At 43.7% G+C, this 18,908-nt stretch overlaps 1 protein-coding gene and 1 non-coding gene across 2 annotated transcripts; both read right to left on the bottom strand.

Moving 5' to 3' along the window:
* Positions 1 to 575: 575 nt before the first annotated feature.
* Positions 576 to 1,775, bottom strand: LOC123416050. Its single transcript, XM_045106775.1, has one exon. The coding sequence runs from the start codon at positions 1,615 to 1,617 to the stop codon at positions 772 to 774; it is 846 nt and encodes a 281-aa protein (XP_044962710.1). The 5' UTR covers positions 1,618 to 1,775; the 3' UTR covers positions 576 to 771.
* Positions 1,776 to 17,282: 15,507 nt separating this feature from the next.
* TRNAK-CUU lies at positions 17,283 to 17,355 on the bottom strand. Its single transcript has one exon. It is a non-coding gene; the product is annotated as a tRNA-Lys (tRNA).
* Between the last annotated feature and the right edge of the window lie 1,553 nt (positions 17,356 to 18,908).

Below are 18,908 nucleotides of genomic sequence, written 5' to 3'. Positions count from 1 at the left end.
CCCTTAAGCCAGTGGCGAAGCCACACATGAGCTGTGTAGTCCATTGACTACACATTTTTTTACAATAAACATCCTAGAACAAATAGAAATCATGATTTTTTTCTACAAATGCGTACTCCTGACTACACAAGGTTCAGCTGACTAGACATGATTGAACTCCTGGCACCACCACTTCCTAAAGCTACAGTCATTTTTATTGAACCCTTGCATAATTCTAAGGTATCTGACATCAAACTTGCCATATGACGAGAAACATTAACCTCGTCATCCCAAAAAGATGACAACAATCTACGCCGGCTCTCTATTAACTACGTCTAAAGAGACAAATTTAAAGAGGACCGAAGTTCACAAGACAAACCCAAAAACAAGGGCCGTCATCCATCCAAGCCTCCATTTCGTATCTCATTCCTCCCCCGGCTGGATGCCGTTGCTGTCAAACGGTAACATGAAAATTTATAGGAACAGTTGACAATTCCAGAATATCTAGTACTCCAAACTTGTTCCTATCAAAATTTATAGGAACAGTTGACAATTCCAAACTTGTACCAGTATTAATTATCTTAGCACCATCCAAATGAGGGGAAAAATTGAAATGAGAGACGCTAATAAGTTCGTTCCGCCATGACAAAATCGGACCAACAACATTCCAAGGAAACTACACCTCACATGTACATTACGACTCGCATGCATAAAGATCTACTATTATGAATTATGATTACCCATGCGTGCATGAGCGCATGGCGTTTATTGTACTTCTGCTCTTGCTCCGATCTATCTAACGCAGCGCGTCGCGCGATCCCTCGCGGCCGGACGCTGCTGCTGCTGCTGCATGCGCAGCTGGTCGTGGAACCACACGATGAACTCGTCGGCGCGCCGGTCGACCACGCCCTTGCGTCCTTCCTCGTCGTCCTCCTCCCTCGCCTGGAACGGCGAGTCCGTGATCCGCACCTGCCGCGGCGCCGGCCCGCGCCCGGCGGCCCACGGCACGGTCCCGCCCTCCACGTCGACATCCTCCTCCTCCATGTCGTCGTCCATCAGCTCGAACAGCGTCTTCACGGCAGGAGCCGAGGTGTGCTCCGGAAGGTCACCGTGCTGGCTCTGGCTCCGGTGCCGGTGCGCGCCGCGGCGCCGCCTGTGCAGTGGCGTGGTGCTGCAGCTGAACTCCACATCGCGTGGTCGGTACTGGTATTGCTGGCACACGGCAGCGCCAGGGTCCATGGACCGGCACGAGAGCGAGGACGCGCCTCCCCTGCCACCGTGCGCGCCGCGGCCGCGCGGGTACGGGTGCACCGCGGCGCCCGGGTCCATGGACTGGCAGGAGAGCGCCGCCGCCAGGTACGTCGTGAATGCCGGGTCCTGGCCGCGCGCGGACCCCAGGTGGTGGTGGTGGTGGCGCTTGGACGACGACAGCAGGTGGTGCAGGTTCACGCCGAGCGCCGCGATCTTTGGCTGGTGCTTGCCGAGGCCCCTGACGAGCACGAGGTGCACGGCGCGCACCATGCGCCACAGCTTCTTGGCGGCCACCGCCGCCGGCGCCGGGACCTGCTCGCCACGGCCGACACCATCCTCCTCCATCCCCTCGTGCTGATAGTGATACTGATCAGCGCTCATGTCCATCGATCGCCCTACCTCTCCTCCTTTCTCGTTTCGGATTTTTTGTTAGTGCTCTTGGGGACTTCTCTAAGCTCTCAGGACTAGCTCTAATGTCTCTGCATCTGAACAGATGGAAGAAGAGCAAGCGTGGTATTTAAAGGAGGGTCATGTCGTGTGATGGACACAGATCACTGGACATTGATGCCACGGGAGAATTATTGGTGCAAGATAATACGTACTCTTCAAATTGTTCTTTTTGTGCTCATCTGCTAGCTCACGACGTGGTCGGACGGGGTTGGCCGATTTAGCTCCACATATATGTGCATGGGATCTTTGGCAGGAGGTCAGCACGGGCTTGCGTGTCATGCCATACATACCTAGCAAGCTCACACGATGTAGATGCATGGAATTAGTAAGTTTTTAAGCCCGCTTTTCTTGATACGCGCGTTCTGGTACACTGACTAAGAGTTTCCACGTTTAGCTTGCGTGATCTGCTGTCGAGAGAAAAAGGCTACAATGGTTGCTTGAGATATCGACGTGACATTCCCCTCGACACTTTTTACCATGAAAAATAGGTTTCTTGATGTAGAAATGAGAGGAATATGAAGAAATTTGTGCGGCACGGTTTTATATCTGTCCATCCTTGATTCGATCAATTCTATGACCCTAAACTTTGAGACTAGGAAAACTTTAGCCCTAGGTCTCAGTCAAAACTCAAAAGTGTTGTAGCTTACGTATGATCGATGGAATATGTAATTTCACTGTTGGTTCCTCAATGATATATCCATTTCCAGATGTGGTTAACCCTAAACTTTGACACTAGAAAAACTTTAGCCCTATGTCTCAGTCAAAAGTGTTGTAGCTTACGTAAGACCGGTGGAATAATGCTATTTCATTGTTGGTTCCTTAATGATATGTCGATTTCCATATGTGGTTACTGGATTAACCCTAAACTTTGACACTAGAAAATCTTTAGCCCTAGGTCTCAGTCAAAAGTGTTATAGCTTACGTACAACCGATGGAATAATGCTACTTCATTGTTGGTTCCTCAATGATATGTCGATTTCCGAATGTGGTCACTGGGTTCACCCTAAACTTTGAGACTAGAAAAACTTTAACCCTAGGTCTTAGCCAAAAGTGTTATAGCTTACGTACAACCGATGGAATAATGTTACTTCATTGTTAGTTCAGCAATGATATGTTGATTTCTAGATTTGGTCACTACGTTCTAAGTTCTAACCCTAAACTTTTGACATAGGGAAACTTCAGCACTAGATATCAGACAAAGTATTACAATCATCCCCACAAAAGAAAAGTATCACAATCAACGGAATAGCGGTGGTTTCATACACAACAGTCCAGTCGGCACAAGAAAAATAAGAAAACAAGGGAATTAGAAAAAGGAAATCAGAAGATGACAAACCAATAAATGGAAAAACTCATGAGAGGAAGTATGGGAAAATCCTACATCTTCTTGAGCCCTTGTCTGAATATTAATTTGTGTTATTGCATTAATAACATAATAAGGTCAGTGACGCCTCCGACCACCACTATGGCAGGTCTAGCCACCCCCGTGACGAGCTACTAGATTGCCCCTTCGGTGACCCAGTGTTTATGCGAACCAATTTTGTCAAGTATGTATTTATTTATTTTGTGTTATCTTGTATAAAAGGCTTAGGTTACATGTATTTGGTTCCAAGACGAAACTCTATGCTCGATGTAAGTCCAACTGTAACCCTACACAAATGTTGAACACAAATCTAACACATTGTGACTTAAAGGAATTAATATAACTATCACCATGGTGTCATCATCTGCTTAAGCTATGTTAAGACAATTAGGAGCTTTTTGAGTGTTAAGAGTGTAGGTCGACGTGGACATTTAGCTAGAGACACCACAATCATGTGGGCATGCTTGGGGACCATGGATTAACATTATGAAGAGAAGGGCATTGATATTTTCATTAACTAGTGTCATTGGTCCATGTTAGAAAATCAGTTAGCATATTGATCTTGGAATCAAAATGTAAATTAGAAGAGCGAGAAACTAACATAAGATGGGAACTGACGCTTAAGACAAGCATACAACAAATTTCAGACCGTATCATACAACAAATTCACATGGAAAAAAATGAATTCTCGCATGAACTAGAAAAGGCTCACTTAATAGCATGGTAGCACAAAACTGAAATGATGAGTTGTGCGTGGCAAACATGTAGATAGTAGTATTCCTGGTGGTCTATCCAAGATATAATTGATTCAATATAAAATGTTATGGTGAGGACATCTTATAGTGCTAATTAAAAAGAAGAGGCCCTCCATGAATTATGCTTCCTCCGTTCTTAAATATTTTAGAGATTTCACTGAGAAACTATATTCGGAGCAAAATAAGTGAGTCTACATTCTAAAGTATGTCGATATACATCCGTATATAGTTTTCTAATGAAATCTTTAAAAAAAACTTATACTATTCAGAGGGAGTATGAAAGAAACAAAAGTGGAATTTTGATGTCACCAGCTGGAACTAGCCAGCCACCAGGTCACTGTTCATTAATTGGAATGTTTTAGGCAATGCAGTTTAATATCAGGGATGCGACAGCCTCTGATAACCTTGATATCACTCTCTGAGTTTAATGTTACAACCCACCAGTTATACACAGCAGGCCTCTGTCCACCTCAAACAAAACAGCTAACGCTCAACATCACCTGTTAAGTATGTCCAGTGGTGTTTAGTACTATGCAACTTGTGATCTAAGTAGGCTCACACACGTGTCTAAGATCTTTTTGGAAGAACATGTGTACATGTTTAATTTTGGCACCTATTAGTATTTAGAACAGCATGTACTCTCAAAAAGATCCCAGGAAGAACACTGTTACGGAATTTACCTGCCCAAACTTGTGTGGTAGGCAAGATATTTTTTACGGGAATTAGTAGCAGTGATGTGGCAAAATTAAGAAGGCGGTTATTCAAGAGCCTCGAAATGGTACTCCCTCCGTCTCAGTTTACAATCCGGTACCTGTACCTAGGTCGTCAATTTGACCAATTTAATGAGAGACATATATAACAAAAAATATATCCTTAGAAATTTTAAATGTTCTATTTTCTAATGATATAATTTTTATGTTAAACAATATATTTTATATAAGTCAAACTGACTATCTAGATACACGTGCATGCCTTCTATACTGTGAGGGAGGGAGTACGAGACGTTGACCTTCTGCCAAATTAGAAATGCGAGCGGCGACCGATCTGAGTGCTGACTGAGATTAGGTAAGCATTTTTTAGGCTGGTCACAATGGGGAGTAACATAAGGTAGGAACCTACACACTTTTTTAGACTATGTTCCTACCTCCACAATGAGGAGTAACATATATGTAGTGTCATGCAACAATGCATTTATTAGGCTATAGACTCATTGTTTGTTGGAGTGTGTGATGTTCCGGTAACTTAGCTAGTTACCACAAGCACCTCTCTCTTCATTAAATATGTGCCACATAAGCAAAGTTGTATTGGAGTGTGTGATGTTACTACTAAGTTCCTCCCCATTGTGACCAGCCTTAAGGGAATGCCTATCGGTGTTAATTTCTTATCCAACAGAGTTACATCCGCTATTACAAAAAGTACACATGGTTTGCCTTTGGAACCAAAATTATTTTTGGGCACAACCAATAACCTCTATACACTTTGTGTTCTACTCCCTCCATTTCTAATTATAAGTATTTTGAAAAATTTCAATACAGACTATGTATGATGTAAAATAAACGAATCTATACTATAAAATATGTGTATATACATCGGTATATAGTCCGTATCAAAATCTCTAAAATAGCTTATGTTCAGAACTTCAGAAGCGAAGAGAGTACTACCTCCGTCTCAGTTTACAAGTCCGACACATGTACCTAGGTTGTCAATTTAACTAACTTAATTAAAGGCATATATTACAAAAAATATATGATTAGAAACTTTAGATGTTTTATTTTCTAATGATATATTTTTATGTTAAACAATATATTTTATATAAGTTAAATAAACGACCTAGGTATACGTGCATGCCTTCTAAACTGTAACAAAGGGAATAAGACCTATGTAGTGTATGCTAAGCCATGCTTGGGATCTAACATGTGCAATTAAAGTAAATGTCTGGTTAAGGTCTCGAGGACAATTATTCTCAAGTTTGCATCAAGATATTCTTAGCAGGTTTAGTCATTCGGCTAGAGTGAATCATCACATTCAATATTCATACAAACATATCACATCACCATTACTCATCTAGTGAGCAAAGCACATAAGAATATATACATCTAAGCATTAAAGCATAACCATATGAATCTAGAAAGCATGTATACAGGCAAAACGACACACACCCCTCCGCCGTCTCTCTCCTCCGAGGCGCTCCGGAGGTCCCAAACCTAGCGTCCCCAGGCCCGACCAACAGCTCACCCTGTCGTCGGCCCTTGCCGTGGTGGCAGTAGGCCTCGTTCCTCTAAGGAGAAGGGGGATCTCTGGTCGTAGCGTTGGGCGCGACGGATCTTGTGCCCGGGACGGCGGCCTCAGCCGATCTTTGTGGCGTCAGCGGCTGCTGCGGACGATAGGGCGGCGTGGTGGTTGTGTCGGGCACAATGGAGTCATCGCGGGTGGCGCCTCCTCATCACGCGGCGAACGCTTGAGGTGGGGAGGCTCGATCCAATTTCAGTTGCGTGGCTCGGTGGATCCAGGTATGTCGGCGATCACGATGGTGTCATCAGTGGGCCCCTATGGTGTGTCCCGATGCTCTTATCTAGCAAGACGACCCCCTTGGAGCGTCTCTCGTGGGTAGTGACCAGGACATCGTCATAGGCGGGATGCTGGTCTTCGACCTGTTGCTCTTCTTCGGTGAATCGAGGCGGGTGAAGCGCCCTTCTTGTTCTTTGAGAGCGTCTTCGCACTGGCTGACGACGTGTCGGCCTTGATGGTTTCCATGGTGGCACAGTGAAGGTCGAATGTCAGATCTGCCCTGGTTCGGGTGGAGCTGGCTCATTAGTTGTTCTGGCCAGCGGTGAGGATTGTCATGGCGTCTACTTGGTCATGGCACGATGGCTTCATGGGAGGGTGCGAGTCAGCGGAGTGGTGTTACGCGTGAGGATGTGGTGTTGGGTAGTGCTTCGGCCGAAAGTTTGTCGAGTTTAGGGTCGGGCTAGCAAAATCCAGAGCCATGTGCGAAACTACAAATTGGGCCATATCGTACTAAAATGAATTAACGAGCAATTAATTGTAATGTATGTGATATATCGTCTTACATAACAATTGGATATATAAACAATCATACCTACAACAACATTATTCTTTTAGTATTTTGTGAAATGAAAACTTGTAAAGGTAGAGGATGATACTTGTGATGCACTTTTCTAAAAAACTTGTCCATACCACCTTTATAAGATTAATTAATTATATTATATTCTCTTTCTTTTCTCTTGCGCTTCTGGAACCAGACTAATGTTTTTTCATGTTGATTCAAATATGTATTATTGAAACATAAGATAGAAAAGATGAATAAAATAAAATTATAGTAATAGAGCAGAAGATATCAATTGAAAATTAGGCCTTAATGTTTTGCAATTAGACAAACGGTCTAACTCATCTAGTCTCGTGTCATGTCCACTTAAACTGCTACACTCTGACCTTTAACCAAGCAGACAAGAACCGATCTCTAGCGATCCAGGCCAAAAGTTGATTAGGATTTAGGAAATTAGGAATTAAAAGTAAGAGTCAAAGTTAATCAGAAAAGACTCACTACCGGCGGGTAGCCATAAAGCACCTAGAAGATGGAAGTCGTGAAGCACATGGAGTCGGTCAGGGATCGATCTGACGAGACGACGAGTCTGGAACTTGGGAGAGGCCGATCGGTCCGATGAGTCGATGAAAGAGACGATGCCGCGAAGACGAGTAGGCGACGATCCCTTTTCTTGTAGCAACGCCGAAGCGATTGCTAATACGGTTATGCGATCGGGCAGAGTGACGAGTCCATGATCCTTTTTTGGATCAAGTGACGAGTCCATGATCCTTTTTCTGAGGACCGACCCGACCTCATTTCCTTCTTAGAGATCACTATCAATCCAACAACTTTTTTCTACTCCTTCCGTTCTTAAATATAAGCCTTTTTAAAAATTTCATTACAAGACTACATACGGATGTATATAGATATATTTTAGAATATAGATTCATCTATTTTACTCAGTATGCAGTCTCTTAGGGAAATATTTAAAAAGACTTATATTTAAGAACGAATGGAGTATTTGAGAAACACTGATCGAGCAGACCTTTTTCTAGGATTACACATCAAGCAGACCAGCAACGGAGATCGATGCCTCGACAAGAGGTGGAGCACGAGGGGCGTGGAGGCGCTGATGTGGATTCTTTTTTTTCTTAAAGAAAGGGGTTGCCCCTACCCCATTTTATTGAAAATGAAGCAGACAACATCCAAACTACAGCTCAAACGAACCTCCACCAACTAAAAAGAACTGAAAGACACCTAGATCAGGCATAACACGAAGGAAATTTCTTGAGAAGCTAGGCCTGGATCAACCAACCAGCTACATAAAAGTGCATCCAAGCATACTTGGGTTCGAACAACAGCAACATCCTGAAACTTTATTATTACAAACCAGGGAAAGATAAATCAGGTACTTAGATCCACGCTATCTGCATGAGCTCCCCCCGGTGCTTGTCCAGCAGCAGAACGAACCGCTTCGGTGTGTCTGTTTGTGCAGTGTCGCGGAGTACCAACCATTGCTGCAAAATCCCTTTTAGCTTGGCAAGGTCGCAGTCCAGACCTCTCCATGTGTGCACGTGGAAACCGAATTCATTTCTCAATCTCCATAAACTCCATAAGGAGGCAACAATTACCAAATTAAGCACATGGCTCTTTTTGTTTAATTTCCACAAGGAAGAGACATCATTAAAACATTGGATTCTATGAACATAAAAAAATTCTGATATGACTGACCAAATACTACCAGCATTAATACGTTCAAAGAACAAGTGTTACACAGATTCAACTTCATTGCAAAACAAACAGGATAGATCATCCACTGTTTTCCTTTTAGCCACATTATCCCTAGTTAGAATTTTGTTGTATAGACACAACCATAGAAACACATGGATATTTTGAGGACACAAAGTTTTCCATAAAGTGTCTTCAAAAGGAGAAATCACGCCACCAAAGTTAACACACTTGTAAAAGGATTTCACCGAATATATGTCACTAGGCTCTAGGAGCCAAACAGGTAGATCTGGGGAGTCTGACAAGGGGAAGTTTTTAGTATGATCAATAAGTTTTTCCCAACTTACCATAACCCCGTGATCCACGCACCTTCTAAAAGAGAGTTTAAGATTAGACCCATCCCAAACTTGGGACACAGAGCACTCCTCTTGGTTGCATATTTCAAATAAATCAGAAAAACTGACTTTGAGGGAACAGTCCCCAGCCCAAGTGTCATGCCAAAAACTAATATTATCACCATTACCAATTTTCCAAGAATAAAAGTTTCTGGCAGCTTGTAAAGACCAAGAAACACTCTTCCAAAAGGGAGAACCTACGTGTTGTGTAGACCAGAATATATTTGGGCTATATACATTATATTTATAAGAAATTAACTTCTGCCAATCACTATTGTTATTATTAAAGAATCTTTTTCCCCACGAGGCTAGAAGGGCCATATTATATTCCCTCACATTGGGTATCCCCAAACCTCCAAAGTCTTTTTTCCTCGACACCAACCCCCAATGGCTAAATGGTACTTATGCTGGTCTCCCATATTACCCCATAAAAAGTGTGCCATCTGGGAATTAATAGCAATAATAGCCCATTTGGGAAACTTCATCACTGCCATCAGATAAGTAGGAATGCTTACAATACAAGCACAAAGCAGAATTATTTTGCCTTTATAGGTCAAGTATCTACTCAGCCAGCCAAAGATACTTTTAATAATTCTGTCAATTAATGGTTGTAGATCTTCCCTCCTTAATTTTTCATAGTGCAGAGGCACTCCCATATATTTAATGGGAAAAGAACCTAGGTTACATCAGAAAATCTAGGCAAAGAAGTTCGCCCTCTCTTCATCTACATTGATAGTGATGATGTCACTTTTATGAAAATTGATTTTCATACCCGAGAGACTTTCGAAGCAGGATAAAATCCACTTAAAATTCTTTGCCTTCTCATAAGAATCCTCTAGAAAGAGGAGAGTATCATCCGCATATTGAAGGCTGATTATCCCACCCGGTATGACATTTGTTAGCAGCCCCGAAACCAGGCCATGATTGGAGGCTTTAGTCAGCATCTTAGAGAAAACATCCGCTACTAAATTGAATAGAAGTGGGGATATAGGGTCTCCCTGTTTAAGTCATTTCCCACCTACAAAGTAGGGTCCAGTGGTGTCGTTAATTCATAGACTAAAGGTACCTTGAAACACCAAACTCTTGATCCAGGAGATCCACTTGGAACCAAAACCCCTGGACTCAAGCATCTCAAACAGGAAGTCCCAGCTAATCCGATCGTACGCTTTTTCATAGTCAAGTTTGAGCACAAGCCCCGGGGTGTTAGATTTCTTCACCTCATGAATCACTTCATGGGCTAGCACCACACTATCGAGGATATATCTCCCTTTGATAAAAAGCAGTTTGATTCGGGGAGATCAATCTATTGCTAATAGGAGACAACCTATTAGTAAGTGCCTTGGAAAAAATCTTAACAACACAATTACTAAGGCTGGTAGGTCTGAATTTCTTCATAGTCTTGGCATCAGGTTCCTTCGGTATTAAAATTATCAAAGCAAAGTCGGGTCTATGTATCTCTAATCTACCTTCCTCAAAATCTCTCACCATCGCCATGAAGTTGACTTGATCAGATCCCAAAATGTTTGGTAAAAAAGAAAAGAAAGGCCATCAGGGCCAGGGGCACCGTTAGCATATGAACCAAAAATGGCCTCTTTAATTTCCACTTCCGAGAAGTTCTTTTGGAGATTCTCATCCTCAATCTCAGTATTCAATTCATCCCCCTCCCGAAAGGCAGGCCCGAGATGAATATTATGTCTCTCTTCATGGCCAAACAATCCTTTGTAGAAGGATCTTGCGAGCTCCAACATTTCCTCACTAGTGTAAACAGGGCCATGGTCTCCGATTAGTTCACACAAATGGTTCTTGCGGTGTCTATGATTTGCTAAAGCATGAAAATAAGCGTTATTCTTATCACCATCTTTAATTCTGTGGTCTCTTAATCTCTGCCACAAGGCAGTCTCGTCCTTCCTCATAATGCTTTCCAACTCATTTTTGATATCTCTCATACGTGCCTTGTCCTCATCTGTAACACAGTCAGTTTCCTCAAAGATATCTAAGATGTCAAATTCCTGAACTAGGTCCCTCTTCTTCTTCTTCTTGATGGCCGCTCCGATATTCACATTCCAGCCTTTAATCTTCTTCCTAAGTCGTTTAGACTTAGTAATCCAAACATCAATGGCATCTCTACCCAAAACTAGGGTATTCCACACAGTCTCCACTAAATTTTTAAGTCAGGTTGTTCTAACTACCATTTCTCAAATCTAAACATTTTCGGGGAGGTAACTCTGCGAGCCATAGTATCAAGCAAGAGGGGGTATGGTCACTTCCAATTCTAGGAAGAGCCCTCAGTACCGACAACGGAAATAAGGCATCCCAAGAAGGGGAAACAAAAACTCTATCAATGGTGGCGAAAATGGGGTTTTCCTGATTGTTACACCAAGTGTATTTCCTATTAGCAATATTGATCTCCATCAATCCCCACTTATTAATCCAGTCATTGAAAAGGAAAGTAACAGAATGATTCACATTACCACTACTCTTATCAGAATCAGACCTAATAAGATTAAAATCACCACCCAAGATAATGGGATACAAATGATTACTCGGCATCTCATGAAACTCCGCAATAAACTCCATCTTATGCTCATTGTATGACGTACCATAAATCACAATAAAATTGCCAGACATACTTGTCAGTCTTGTTCCTAACCGTAGCAGTCACACAAAACTCCCTATTGACAAAGCCAATAATCTCATATATATCACTATTAATGCCCACAAGGACACCACCAGCTGTTTTCTGGGCAGACAGTTGATACCAGATATAGTTCTTATTACCCGCAATATTATTCAAGGTGTTATTATCAATGCTCTCTTTCTTGGTTTCAAATAAACCATCAAAGTCCACTGAATTTACTCTAAGGAACTCCCGCGGGCGCTGAATTTTAACAGGATGATCTAGCCCCCGAATATTCCAGAAGGCTCCTATCATGAAATTTTAAAAGGGTGGGATAGGCTACAAAGCCTTCTAGACTGACTCAGGTTTGATCTGGTGGTATCATCAACATCACCCAGGGGAGAACCCCCATCAACATTGTGTGTGGGATTGTAGAGATTATCAAGTAGAACAGTTCCAAGGTTAGCATCTGAAAATTCGAGACATCTAAGGCTTTCTCTAAGGACTAAATCATGAATAATATCATTTTTTTCACACAATTATTACCCACACACAAATCAAGCAAATTTGCATTAGTAGTAACAAAAGATTTACCTTGGAAGGAAGCAGGAATTTCCAGGTTCTTCTTTTGTAAGTATGCAGTAGCTTTCTCCATGATTTTAATGTTGCCATGCTGTCTTGTAGTAGGTCTGGTAGAGAGCATTGGCCCCCACTTCTTAGACGGAACGGAGTCCCCTTTCATCTTCTTTTCCACCTCTGCCATCTCCAATGATTCTATCAAAGATCTTTTAGGAGATCCAAGATTTGCAACTAGTTTTTCAGGGAGGCAAACCATCTCTCGCAGATTAACCTCATCTTCTCCTTCAGAATCACCCATTTTCAAACTTCCTGAGTTGGGCAGAGACATACTCCGTGTGCAAACATATATCCATATCCTCTTGAATTGGTATTATCTCAGCAGATTCACGGAAATCTCCCACATGTGCAGAAGGAGTTTTGATCTCAATTTTCTCAATGAATTGTTCATGAACCTCATCACTTAGCATCATGGGATGGAATTTAGCTGCAGAGACACAAGCCCCTCCTGCTTTGCTCCCAGAACCAGAAGGTTTTCCATTTGAAAAGTTTGCCTTGTCAAGTTCATCAATAGGTTCATCAACATCTCCCTCCATATAATCTTTACTATTCTGATCAAAATCATCCCCCAACTTGTCATCATCTCCAATATCCAGATCAGGGTCATCATCATCCCCCTCAGATCCCTCTCCAACTTGTTCAAAACCTTCAACTGTGAAAAACAAAATGTACAACTTCTTCTTCATCTCAACCAGCCTCTCATTGATTTGGTAGAGGCTATTGGGTGATGCCAGAATATGGGGCTTCAACTTGTTGAAGCTTGAATTTCATCAGAAGTTTTAACCTATGCATCTAGTTCATCGTGATCGGAATTATATATATAGTTGTTGGCCACGTGAAGGAGAAAGCATCGCTCAAGCTTGGGGGTGGCTTAAATCTATGATGCACACTTGACCCAATCACGATAACCCAAGAGAAATAATTCTAGAAAACTTTTATGCTCGATTTTATTGTGATGATAAATTAATTCTCGACTCTTCTTCTAATAGTTCCTTCATGAAGAGAACTATTGAATTCAAATGGGATCTTCTGAAAAGAATTAAACGCAACTCTGAAGATTGGGAGCTCGACGAAGGTAAAGAGCTAGGTATAAAACTTGAGTTTGATTGTGTTATATCTTTTATGGAAACTGATATCTCTCATAAGTTTAGCAATAAATATGGGTTTGACTCTGAGATAGTAGCTTCTTTCTGTGAATCATTTGCTACGCATGTACAGGAGCCATCTGAACTCATCCCATGACTTGTAATTTAAGTGCCCCTGGATATTTTCTCAATATGCCAAGAACAAAGACGATGGAACACACCCGAAAGTCCTCCGAATTTCTCAGATCATTGTAGTGTCACCGTTTGTGATTATTGGCTATTTCTTCACCTGACAGTGTGCGCTCATAAATGTGTAGATCAGCCACTCGTACGCCACTTCAGTCTCATCGGAAACTATGGCGCAACCAAACATGATGTTGCAACCAAGGGGATGAACGGCATACCATATATGTTCATCTTGAATGGGTTGTCAAACACGGCCACATCGCCGTAGTCCTGATAGTCCCTTCGCGACGCGACTGCACATCGCATCAGAACATACTCTTCCACCGCCCTTCCTTATCAAGCACATATTTAAAAAAGAAATCAGGATAATTCGCCTGTCTGCTCCTCATAATGTCCACTGTCGTCTCAGCATCACCCCCTTTGCAATGAGCTTTGTTTTTTTCTCTACAACACACATTGTAAATGTCACGCTTAATAAGTCTGCACTTATCGTGAGAACCGTACGTGCTGATAAAGTTTTCAACCATTATATGCTTTCTGATCCTAGCCCCTTGCATCACCAATATCTTTGTCTTCGTGCCATCTCCAATCCGTCTATGTGACCAAAAAATGAGACATCGTGTGGTCGATCCAACGCATGGTTATGATTGTCCATGAACACCAGGATGAACCGAACTTCATGTGTTGTGTCAAACTTCACCACCATATGTGCACCACACTCGCAACGAGTCTCGGTTCTAAGCCCGCAGGTGTGGCCCTCCATGGTTACGAATTTGCCCTGCCTTCTCCCATCCCCCGAGCAAAGGAACCACATGTACCGTATAATTTCAAAAGCACATTTCCCTTGTTTCATCTTCTCTCTTCTGATGTTGAACCCACGTTCTTTGACATGCTTGTTTTAGAATATATATGCATCCTCATGGGACCGAAATGTCATAGCCATGACCTTCCAATGTTTCTTCAACATCTGCTGCTGATTTTGAGCCTCCCAATGGCCATATGTGCCTCATCGTGATCACCGCTAGGACCATCTAACCCCTACTACAAAATTAAATATGCAGCTATGTCAATTATTATGATTTATTACGAACCATTGCATGTCGTACAAAATGTTTGAACAAACCTGGCTCAAGTTATCGACGAATGATTCCTCAAAATCATTTTGCTCATTCTCAACGTCCACGTCTTCCTGCAAATTAAAAACATAAACAAATAGTTAGATATATAGTACTCTGCCAATTAAAAAATGAAAACAAAATTGACTACGCTTACGATTTTCATTGTTTGCACCTTGTTCATTATTTTAAAAATCCTCTCAAGGTAAGATATCACATGAGGGCCACTATTCGTTGTTGCAGCTGTCATCATCTTCGGTCTGACTAACCTTATCTGTACCATTATCATCACCCGTAAATAAGCTTTCTTCGTCCATTTAAACACGCGTACCTAGCTACACGGCACAACACTATTATCGTCGGTTAAACTCAAAGTTCACACGGTGGTCATGCCGATGAATAAATTGCAAAATTAAATTATTGTTTACAAAAACCATCTCGATACGTCCTACAAGGGTTAGATGGCAAACCATGGGCGGCGGTGTGGACGTCATCGGTCAAGGCTGACGGTTCCTTCGTTGTGATTCAAGACGACGATGACGTGGAAGACGACGAAGCCCCTGCGGGATTACGAGGCGGATTCGTGGCGGGGTGCGGCTAAGGTTAGAGGCGGTGGACGCAGCGTCGGACGTCGGGGCGGTCACTGCCAGCATGGACGTCGAGGCGGTGAGAAGTAACGGACACGGCGTGAAGCCGGACGACGGCTACGCCCAAGACGTGGGCGGCACTTCCGTGACCGACGACCGCAGCCTGGGACAGGGAGGATGAGATGGAGCGCTGGGTGAGGTTGGAATGGGATTGTCAACGACGTCCGTAGCCGGCGACGGCGGTCTTCCACATGGCAGGCCATCGGCGACGATCGGCTAGTTGGGCAACTGGATCGGGAGCCGCGTGATCGTCGGGCGGGAAGATGGGATGATCGTGAAATGTTTTTTTTCCTGGGCAGGAGGCGGGCGGGCGTGATCGTGACTTTTTTTTTCTCTTTTCCATGGGCCACGCATATGGATACAATCAGTTGTACGTACACAATACAGGGTGGGTATAAGTTTCATTTAAATGACCCATGAGACGAAGCTTGAAGGTATGAAGTCTTACAGTCCAACAGAGCATACATTCCAAACATCGTGGGTTGTGGAACTATCGGAAAGGTGCGAGCAGCTTCCAAACGCGCGGGAGACAACACGGGGAGACATTCATTTCCGCGACAAATATATCTGAACGGAGGGAGTACATCCTGGTTCGCTTGCAGGAATGAATCTGTTTCATAAACAAGGAGCGTAAAATCGAAGTCGATTACAACATCACCATTGGTATATGGTAAAGGGTCTTGAATCTTCTAACGCCCTACGCCATTTCTGATGTGCTGAGATTTTGAGTTTGCACACAAGGGCAAGCCTCCTTTTTTTTTTAAAAAAAAAAAAAAAAACAGAAGGCTTTATGCTGCGGTCAGTGGAGCCGTCGGCACACCGTACACGACACCACATCATCATGGCACTTCTTGGTACAGGGTATGCACGCACCGTCAGAATCTATGCATTGCTACGACGAGGCTGCTGCAGTACCTACCCTGCCCTGCAGGTAGCTCTGCTTTGCACAATTCCAAAAAATCATCACGGTACCGGACTTCCAAATCAAAGGAACTGGAACAGTCGAGCAGAGCTTTCATTCCTCTGACGACAACTACACTGCAGTGGGTAGCCTACGCGACCAGGACACGACGGTAATGTCACAAACTGGCATCCCGTATTCAGACATGGTGATCGATCTTAGCCTGGAACAGCAATAAAATAAAAAGGTTTGATTTGGGTTTTGGCATGCAGGTGGAGCTGGACATTCAGTTCTAAAGCCTTTCAGAGAACGGAGTCTGACGATGACGAACAGTACGCGAAGGTGGAGCTGTCGTACTGTCCGGGCTGGATAGTGTACTTCGTCGTCTCTGGTACTGCGCAAATACAAGCGCGGCTCGATCAAGTTACGCCACTTAAATGTCGGGTTGTATAGCAGCTGAGTGTTTCTTTCGCACAGGCGCCGACGTTTTTGGTGTGTGATGTTCATAGCCATCCTGGCGGTGGCGGTGCTGCTGCTGCTGCTGCTGTACGAGGTGCCGAGCACGCTGCTCGGGTTCTGCTGCACCGTCACCGGGACCGGGGTAGTAACAGCCGCGCTGCCGGGGCCGCCGACCAGAGGACGACGACGACCTCGCTGCTGGAGGACAAGGTCGAAGCTTGTCCTACGACTCTGTCGACTCCAACGGCGGCGAGGGCGAGGACGAGGGCGAGGACGTGGAGGGAGGAGGCGCGGCGGCTGTCCGTGGTTTGCTTCGACGTCCGGTGGGACTGCTTCGTCATGCCCTGCGGGCACTCCGGTACCTGCCACGAATGCGGCACCGCGTGCGAACTGCGAAATTCGTGTGGTCATCTACGTGTTCCACTGATGGCTGAGAGGTAGATGGTGGTGCTGTGTGAGAGGATCGTTGAGGGAGATGCTAGCTGCGCGTTCTGCCGGAGAAAGCTGAAGAAGGTGTGGAGGATCTCGATCTCCTGCCGTTCTGCGTACGGGTCAGACAGTGGCTCGAGCCAGTTTCCTCCTTCTCCTGCCAGGAACAGAGGATGGACATTTCTGACCAGCAAAAAACGTGGCAAGCATAGTACAAAAAAAGTCAACCAACAAAAAGATCGCCCACCGTGGGGCTCGAACCCACGACCACAAGGTTAAGAGCCTTGCGCTCTACCAACTGAGCTAGACGGGCTTGGTGAATGGTAATTAATTTTAATATATTTGACAGAGTTACAATTGTAAACAGTGAGTACATTTGAGCGTTTTCCTTTTATATCTTTCCTATTTGTAAATGTTGAACTGGTGGAAGTAGCAAACTTTAAAGACACGTATGGATGATTGTATTTTACTCGTGTGTGGGACCTAACAAAACCAAACAAATTAAATACTACTTTGATGGGAAACCAACACTCACGTAGAAGCCACAAAAAACAATTGCAAAAAAATACAACTCCAACTAAAAGACATCTTTTTCGTTTTAGTTTGTCTGAAGTTTTCACAAAATGTTGTTCCACTAGCAACCTTTCAAAATGTTGTTCCATAAGGAGCGAAGCCACTATCCCAAGTTTTTACAAAATGTTTTCCACTAGCAACCTTTCAAAGGACATATTATCGTCACATCCAATTCTTCGACGCATACCTTATACCTCTTACAGTATTTTTGCTGTTTTATGATCGTGAATTGTGTAAGATACTAACTTCTTCTAATCATCTCCTAAGTCATTGGCCTAATATCTCTCTTTTTTAATAGTGTTGTACAACGTACGGACATTGTGCTAGTCCATATAAAGTGGTCGGTTTGATTGTCACAACTTTATCAATTTTCTTTTTCTCCCCCCTCTCTCCCTCTCTGTTTATCTATCTCTCTTTCTCTCTGCCCAACACAAACACAACCACACACACAATACATACAGGGTTTCCTCACCATCGTTTCCCTCTGCCCCCGATCGCCATCCAAGTGTACATAGGTCGGGTTCGCCGGCTCTTCCTCGGATGCACACATTGCTGTAAGTCTAGGTTTTTGTTTCTTAGTGAAGTTGAATAAAGTCTCTCCTCTCGCCCTCCTCATGCCAAAGGTATCTTCTTTGGTGAAGATGGTGCCGTAATGGAGCAATCGAGTGCATTCGGGAAGCCATATCTATTAGATGGCATGTCAATTGTTTGGTATTGTTCAATGCTTCTAAATATACCGAAAGTGTTTGTGTTGGTCTAAATAATCTTCTTGTAGCAGCTATCAAAGGGAGACAATAACCTGCAGCTACCTAAGAGCATCTATAGCCGGAACTTGCAAATTTGGGCCCTTAAGCGCCACGGACGCGTCGGGGCGCGTCCACTAACACTGATCGGGCGCGCCTTATTTGTTGCCTTCCACACCCGCGTTCCCCATATCCTAACCCTCAAAACCATACAAACACATGCAACACTATGTAAACTAGATCAAACACGCAGTTCATCGGATCACATTGCATCACCAGACAAAACGGGTCATAGTTCATCGGCAAATCCATAGAGCAAACTACATAAAATATAGTAAAACGATAAACATAAGGGAAGGATGGAGGAAATCGCCATTTCGTCGTTGCCCCCTTCCCCTTCTGATCGTTGACGCGGATGTGCCCCTCCTTCGTGTAGGCGTCAGCGTGCGGAGGTGCGTCGTCGTCGGAGTTGGAGGTGGAGCCATCCGTCATGTTCGAGTTCTCAGAGGTGCATGTCATGCCCGACAGCCTGTGGAGGAGGCGGTCTTGC

This window comes from Hordeum vulgare, chromosome 1H (assembly GCF_904849725.1).
Source record: "Hordeum vulgare subsp. vulgare chromosome 1H, MorexV3_pseudomolecules_assembly, whole genome shotgun sequence".
Taxonomy (NCBI): Eukaryota; Viridiplantae; Streptophyta; class Magnoliopsida; order Poales; family Poaceae; genus Hordeum; species Hordeum vulgare.
The sequence above is the reverse complement of the archived record's forward strand: the minus strand, read 5'-3'. Positions and strand labels throughout refer to the sequence as shown.